This window comes from Octopus bimaculoides, chromosome 11, assembly GCF_046866305.1.
Source record: "Octopus bimaculoides isolate indiv1 chromosome 11, ASM4686630v1, whole genome shotgun sequence".
Taxonomy (NCBI): domain Eukaryota; kingdom Metazoa; phylum Mollusca; class Cephalopoda; order Octopoda; family Octopodidae; genus Octopus; species Octopus bimaculoides.
The window spans coordinates 67,183,441-67,191,818 of NC_142938.1; the positions used below are offsets into that span (position 1 = coordinate 67,183,441).

At 43.2% G+C, this 8,378-nt stretch overlaps 1 protein-coding gene across 5 annotated transcripts in view; it reads left to right on the forward strand.

Annotated features, from left to right (window-relative positions):
- LOC106876681 (uncharacterized) overlaps positions 1–7,975 on the forward strand; it is a 31,140-nt gene extending 23,165 nt beyond the window's left edge. For 3 of the 5 annotated variants that reach the window (XM_014925316.3, XM_014925325.3, XM_014925335.3), the window contains exons 15-16: positions 6,579–6,610; positions 7,801–7,975. In XM_014925316.3, the coding sequence (XP_014780802.1) occupies positions 6,579–6,610; positions 7,801–7,880 (112 nt within the window). In that variant the 3' untranslated portion in view covers positions 7,881–7,975. The remainder of the gene's footprint in view (positions 1–6,578; positions 6,611–7,800) is intronic. The other 2 variants (XM_052971899.2, XM_089360233.1) reach the window with 1 other exon arrangement.
- Positions 7,976–8,378: the final 403 nt, after the last annotated feature.

Below are 8,378 nucleotides of genomic sequence, written 5' to 3' on the forward strand. Positions count from 1 at the left end.
CGGAGCATACTGGCTTCATTCCTTGCGAGCTTACGTATGTCCTCAGCAGTTACAGCCCATGTTTCACTGCCATGTAGCATGGTTGTTCGTACGCATGCGTCATACAGTCTGCCTTTTACTCTGAGTGAGAGTCCCTTTGTCGCCAGCAGGGGTAAGAGCTCTCTAAACTTTGCCCAGGCTATTCTTATTCTAGCAGCTACACTTTCAGCGCACCCACCCCCACTACTAACTTGGTCGCCCAGATAGCGGAAGCTATCGACTACCTCTAGTTTTTCACCCTGGAATGAGATAGAAGTTGTTTCCTGTTTGTTTGCAGTCTTTATTGCACCTGAACATCTGCCACAAACAAAAACTAACTTGCTAGTTAACCTGCCTTTGATGTTGCTGCACCTCTTATGTGTCCATAGCTTGCACCGGGTACATCTTATAGAGTTACTACCTACTCCTTTTCTACATACTGAGCAGGGCCATCTACCTGAAGGGGTTTGTGTTTTATCTACCTTCCTACTTATTAGGATTTTGGTTTTAGCTAGGTTGACTCTAAGGCCCTTCAGTTCTAGACCTTGCTTCCACACCTGAAACTTCTCCTCTAGTTCTGATAGTGACTCCGCAATTAGGGCAAGGTCATCAGCATAGAGGAGCTCCCAGGGGCAACCTGTCTTGAACTCCTCTGTGATTGCCTGGAGGACTATGGTAAATAATAGGGGGCTGAGGACGGAACCTTGGTGGACCCCTACCTCTACCCGGAATTCATTGCTGTACTCATTTCCAACCCTCACCTTACTGGCCGCATCTCTGTACATGGCTCGCACAGCTCTCACTAGCCATTCTTCTATCCCAAGTTTCCTCATTGACCACCAGATAAGGGATCGGGGGACCCTGTCAAAGGCTTTCTCCATGTCAACGAAAGCCAGGTACAGAGGTTTATCCTTGGCTAGGTATTTCTCTTGCAACTGTCTCACTAGAAATAAGGCATCAGTAGTGCTTTTACCTGGCACGAACCCAAACTGCATCTCATCTAAATTGATTCGCTCCCTAATTAGTTGGGCTATGACCCTCTCTGTAACTTTCATAACCTGATCTAACAGCTTGATGCCTCTGTAATTATTTGTATCTAAAGCGTCCCCTTTACCTTTGTAGCAGTTGACTATGATGCTGCTACACCAGTCATAGGGTATGACTCCTTCGTGTATCACCTGGTTCGTAATACGGGTGACTAGGCTATAGCCAACACTGCCAGATATTTTGAGCATCTCTGCAGTGATTCCTGATGGGCCGGGGGCTTTCCCGGTCTTCATACTCTTAATTGCTTTATCTACCCTGGTACTATCAACTCGGATAGCTGGTCCCTGTATTGGGTCGACATAAGGCAGGCTCTCTTTCTCCCATTCATTCTCTTTATTAAGCAATCTATCGTAGTGGCATCTCCAGACCTCTTTCTTTGCATCCTCATTTAATGCAAGCGTACCATCATCCATGCGAACACATTTCTCTCCTACAACATGACTATTCTCTCTCCTACACTGTCTTGCAACCCGAAATACCTCGAGTCTTTGGTCCTCACGGCGCAGAACATTGGCAAATCTTTCCTTATCTGCTTCCCCTCTGGCTAAATAAACCTGTCGCCTAGCCTCCCTTCTGGCACATTGGTACAATTCCCTGCTACCACCGTTCTTCCAGTCCTTCCAAGCTTGTTTCTTTTGTCTAATAGCCCTGTCTACCTCCTTGTTCCACCACCACGTTACTCTGGGTTGGGAGGGGACCTTACACCACCCACAAATCTGGTCGGTGGCTTTCAACAGGTTGTCCCGCAGAAATCTCCAATTGTCTTCCACGTTGTATGATGCTATATCCCCTTCTATTTCGTTAAATGCTTCAAGTAACTTGTCTCTAAGTCTCTGTCCGTTTGCAGGGTCTTTAAGCTTCCACACCCTTCTTCTCCAAGCCTGTCTAATTCTGGGCACCCATTTTGCCTTGATCCCAAAGTCGCTAACTACTAATCTATGTTGTGGGGTACATTCTTCGCCAGGGTAGGTTTTGGCATTTATAAGCCGCCCTCTTTCCCTATTTCTGGCGAGGATGTAGTCGATTTGGCTAGAGTGTCTGCCGGAGCGGTAGGTGACTAGGTGACTGGCAGGTTTCCTGAAGTTGGTATTGCAGACCATAAGATTGGTTGCATCACAGAACTCCAGCAGTCTGGTTCCCTCCTCGTTGCGGGAACCGAAGCCATAGCCTCCATGTATGCCATGGAAGCCCCCAGCACGACGTCCGACATGACCGTTGAAGTCTCCAGCCACAAAGAGAAGGTCCCTGTCACTCGTCGACGAGGTAGTTTGCAAGAGGGTGTCATAGAATTGGTCTTTCAGACCATCTGGTAGCCCAGGTTGAGGTGCATAGGCTGAGATGACAGTAGCTAATCTATGATGAAGCACTAGTCTGATCTTAAGTACTCTGTCACTTACTCTAACGACCTCGATTACCTTATCCACCCATTTCTCCGCTAGAAGTATTCCTACGCCCCCGACCCCGTCAGTGTTCCCTGCCCAGAAAATCTTGTACCTGTGTTCTTTGCCTGTGAGGAACCTTGCAGAACCTCCTCTCCATCTTACTTCCTGGATGCAGCACATATCTACGCATCTCCGTTCAAGCATCTCAACAATTTCACCAGATCTACCTTTCAGCGTGCCGACGTTGAGAGTGCCAATCCTAACAGTATGGGTGTTGGGGGTGTGGGCCTGTAGCCTGGGAAGAGGAAAAGCAGTGTCGTGTACCTGAAAAGAAAACTTGCAATTGGAAGAATTCATAAGCAAAACATTACCTACAACCTGCAAACATTTCTCAACCTTAATGCGCTACCCAAAGGTAGGGGAGAGGATGGCCAAGGCCACTAGATGGGTTCCGGGAGACAGCCGAGGTTGACAGGATGACAAAGGGATGAACTTCCGGTGGAGGGGGCGGGATGACAGAGGAATGAACTTCCGGTGGAGGGGGTGGGATGACAGAGGAATGAACTTCCGGTGGAGGGGGTGGGATGACAGAGGAATGAACTTCCGGTGGAGGGGTGGGATGGCAGAGGAATGAACTTCCGGTGGAGGGGGTGGGATGACAGAGGAATGAACTTCCGGTGGAGGGGGTGGGATGGCAGAGGAATGAACTTCCGGTGGAGGGGGTGGGATGACAGAGGAATGAAACTTCCGGTGGAGGGGGTGGGATGACAGAGGAATGAACTTCCGGTTGAGGGGGTGGGATGGCAGAGGAATGAACTTCCGGTGGAGGGGGTGGGATGACAGAGGAATGAACTTCCGGTGGAGGGGGTGGGATGGCAGAGGAATGAACTTCCGGTGGAGGGGGTGGGATGACAGAGGAATGAAACTTCCGGTGGAGGGGGTGGGATGACAGAGGGATGACAGACGAATGAACTTCCGGTGGAGGGGGTGGGAGGGCGGGTTACCGCCAGCGAGTAGAGAGGGCTCTTAATTGTAGATTTTAAATATTTGAGAGACAACAATGCATAAATCGTAATTTTTTAAAAGAGCAATGAATTCTGGGTGATTAGAATATAACGTAGCATGAATTTAGGAAGCTTAGAAAATGAATAAGCATGAATTTAAGACAACAACTGAATTCAATTGAATTTCATGGAGAGAAACAAGAAAGCGCAAGGTATTGAGATGTTTGAGGCCGTAAATAAATAAAAATCTCTATCTTATCTGCATCTTGGGTATTTCGTCGTAGTACGTCAGCGAGATAATTTAGAATGGGTTTCTCATTTATATATAGCCAGAACCTGAAGACCTTAAAGGAAAAACTACGAAGGGGGATGGAGGGGTAGACAGAGGCATGGCGGGAGAAAGATCATCATCATCATCATCATATATATATATAAAGAGAGAGAGAGAGAGAGAGAGGGAGAGGGGGGACCAGTCAAGCAGCACATCACGCTGTAATTCTTGGGCTGAGAAATCAACACTTAAAAGCCATAATTTTAAGGAGCGATAAGAATTTTTGAATAAAGGAAAATGGGTAGTGGTGGTGGGTAGGTACCGCCAGCGAGTAGAGAGGGCTCTTAATTGTAGATTTTAAATATTTGAGAGACAACAATGCATAAATCGTAATTTTTTAAAAGAGCAATGAATTCTGGGTGATTAGAATATAACGTAGCATGAATTTAGGAAGCTTAGAAAATGAATAAGCATGAATTTAAGACAACAACTGAATTCAATTGAATTTCATGGAGAGAAACAAGAAAGCGCAAGGTATTGAGATGTTTGAGGCCGTAAATAAATAAAAATCTCTATCTTATCTGCATCTTGGGTATTTCGTCGTAGTACGTCAGCGAGATAATTTAGAATGGGTTTCTCATTTATATATAGCCAGAACCTGAAGACCTTAAAGGAAAAACTACGAAGGGGGATGGAGGGGTAGACAGAGGCATGGCGGGAGAAAGATCATCATCATCATCATCATATATATATATAAAGAGAGAGAGAGAGAGAGAGAGGGAGAGGGGGGACCAGTCAAGCAGCACATCACGCTGTAATTCTTGGGCTGAGAAATCAACACTTAAAAGCCATAATTTTAAGGAGCGATAAGAATTTTTGAATAAAGGAAAATGGGTAGTGGTGGTGGGTAGGTACCGCCAGCGAGTAGAGAGGGCTCTTAATTGTAGATTTTAAATTATATATATATATATATAAGCAATGTTAATTCTCTAAATGAAGTATTAACAGTAACTGCACGATAAAGTGTAGTATATTGCCACTTAAGTGTGGCTGACCCCTAGGGGTGGATGTTACTGTTGCTTTTAGCCCCAGGAGGACATCTCCTCCAGCTGGCTTATCGACACACGACTGTGTCCTGTTTGCCAAGGGAAGTTATCCCTCTCACCTCAGTCAGCAGCACGAACGTATCCGGATTTCAGGGTTATTTCCCTTCGTCGGCGTTCGACAGCTGATGACCTTGGTGAGAGAGACAAAAACCTGGCAAACCTTATATCTTCTTTTCCAGTGAAATTCTTCACTGATATTGAAAAGGTGAAAACAAGCAATGTTAATTCTCTAAATGAAGTATTAACAGTAACTGCACGATAAAGTGTAGTATATTGCCACTTAAGTGTGGCTGACCCCTAGGGGTGGATGTTACTGTTGCTTTTAGCCCCAGGAGGACATCTCCTCCAGCTGGCTTATCGACACACGACTGTGTCCTGTTTGCCAAGGGAAGTTATCCCTCTCACCTCAGTCAGCAGCACGAACGTATCCGGATTTCAGGGTTATTTCCCTTCGTGTGTCGATAAGCCAGCTGGAGGAGATGTCCTCCTGGGGCTAAAAGCAACAGTAACATCCACCCCTAGGGGTCAGCCACACTTAAGTGGCAATATACTACACTTTATCGTGCAGTTACTGTTAATACTTCATTTAGAGAATTAACATTGCTTGTTTTCACCTTTTCAATATCAGTGAAGAATTTCACTGGAAAAGAAGATATAAGGTTTGCCAGGTTTTTGTCTCTCTCACCAAGGTCATCAGCTGTCGAACGCCGACGAAGGGAAATAACCCTGAAATCCGGATACGTTCGTGCTGCTGACTGAGGTGAGAGGGATAACTTCCCTTGGCAAACATGACACAGTCGTGTGTCGATAAGCCAGCTGGAGGAGATGTCCTCCTGGGGCTAAAAGCAACAGTAACATCCACCCCTAGGGGTCAGCCACACTTAAGTGGCAATATACTACACTTTATCGTGCAGTTACTGTTAATACTTCATTTAGAGAATTAACATTGCTTGTTTTCACCTTTTCAATATCAGTGAAGAATTTCACTGGAAAAGAAGATATAAGGTTTGCCAGGTTTTTGTCTCTCTCACCAAGGTCATCAGCTGTCGAACGCCGACGAAGGGAAATAACCCTGAAATCCGGATACGTTCGTGCTGCTGACTGAGGTGAGAGGGATAACTTCCCTTGGCAAACAGGACACAGTCGTGTGTCGATAAGCCAGCTGGAGGAGATGTCCTCCTGGGGCTAAAAGCAACAGTAACATCCACCCCTAGGGGTCAGCCACACTTAAGTGGCAATATACTACACTTTATCGTGCAGTTACTGTTAATACTTCATTTAGAGAATTAACATTGCTTGTTTTCACCTTTTCAATATCAGTGAAGAATTTCACTGGAAAAGAAGATATAAGGTTTGCCAGGTTTTTGTCTCTCTCACCAAGGTCATCAGCTGTCGAACGCCGACGAAGGGAAATAACCCTGAAATCCGGATACGTTCGTGCTGCTGACTGAGGTGAGAGGGATAACTTCCCTTGGCAAACAGGACACAGTCGTGTGTCGATAAGCCAGCTGGAGGAGATGTCCTCCTGGGGCTAAAAGCAACAGTAACATCCACCCCTAGGGGTCAGCCACACTTAAGTGGCAATATACTACACTTTATATATATATATATATATATATATATATATATCATTCAATCATTTATAATGCCTCTCTATTCTGTTTCTGCAATACAGTGAAACTCTTGCGTATTCCACAAGTCCATAGTTTAGTCTAATGTTTATTGAACTTTGTTCCTCTTGTTATTGCAGTGGACTTGTTCCTGAAGCTGGTGAGACACACAGTAAGTTTCCTATTACTGTCCTTTTAAAGAAACCAACTTTGAGTGGCACTTGATCTTACTTTGTCTTCTACTGAGGTCAGATTAGGTATTGGTTTAGTATGAGTCATGCATGCACAAACTGTAAATTTATGATCTAGGTCTGTACAAAATTCATATTGTGAGACACTAGGTATTGCATGGTCTAAATAGGTCTTTTATTAGGGGACACTGGGTTTTTTTTTATCTAAGCCGGTATGGAGGTTATACTGGGGGATGTTAGGTATTACTGTAGTGTAAATAGATAACACATTGGAAAAAAGTATATATTTTACTTTGGTCTATGTATAGCAGTCATATTGTGAGACACTGAATATTAACTTAGTCTAAATATATTCAGGGACAGGATATTCTATTAAATATCATATTATGGGACACTCAGTATTAACTTGATGTAAATAAATAATATATTAAGAGACTGGATTTTTTACTTTGATCTTTATTGGAAAGCAAAACTGGAACTCATCAGTTACCCAATCAATAGAACAGCCTGCTTGGGAAATTAATGTGCAAGTAGCTGAGCACTCCACAGAATGACTCACTGAATGTGACAAAACTGGCCCTTTGAAATACAGATACTACTTATTTGTGCCATTTGAGTGAACTGAAGCAAAGTGAAGTAAAGTGTCTTACTCAATTTTTCAGCTGTTTTCACAGCTTTACTGCATACAAAATTTACTTTCTTGTCTGTAAAATACCAAACACATTCGACACTTCCAAAGCTTGTTTATAAAATGTTGTCTAATTTAAACCTGACCTGAGCTATTCAACATCTTTAAAAAGTAAATTAATAATGGGAACTATTAATAGTTATCGCCAAGCCAACATGGCAGTCCAAAAAATAGGACGAATGCTGCCGTTGATTCGGTCCAAGAGGCCATCGCCTCTAGCTAGCTATGTGACACACGAACCTGTGTCTTTTATAACCTTCAAACAGGGGAGGTCAGCAGCTTCCCCTTGCTGGTTTGGCATCTGTAGACTAGACTAGTTTTTTTTTTGAACTGCCATGCTGGCTTGGCGATAATTATTAATATCCAGTACCGCTGCCATAGTCTCCTTTAGAGAGACTTAGAAATATTAATATTTCTAATAATGGGGACATATTTGTAGAAAACTGAAACTATGTCTAAATATTTTATTTGTGTTTTTTTCAGATTCTGCTATGGAAGAGTCTCCCAGAAATATATCTGCAAATGCAAAAGATAACTCCATTGATTTCGACTTTTATGATTGAACTGCAATGTGATATTTTTGCCATACAACCCTCGCCTTATTTATTTAATTGTATTAAAATCTAATGAAGTTTTCAATAAAACTGTCTAGATTTCACTTATTATATCTATTTATTTATTATTATTGTCATCATCATCGATCTTTAATTTCTAGATCAGTGGAGATTGTAGTGACATTACTACATCAAATATATATGTATGTGTGTGTGTGTGTATATATATATATATATATATATATGTATGTATGTATAGGTAAGCAGAGTTAGCGGTCATAGCAACCGATTAAGGCATAAAATATCCGTATTTACTATCGGTGTCAGTTACCTGTCTTATCTCTGGGTATGGGTATGCAGGCACACTATGCTCATAGGGTACAGGTAACAGCAGAATAAACAAAGGGAAGAATGAATAATAAAGTACATGGCCTCAAGAAGAAATACAGGTGGCTCAATATATTAAAATCATACCATCTTCCAGCATAGAGCTTCGAAGTCGATAGG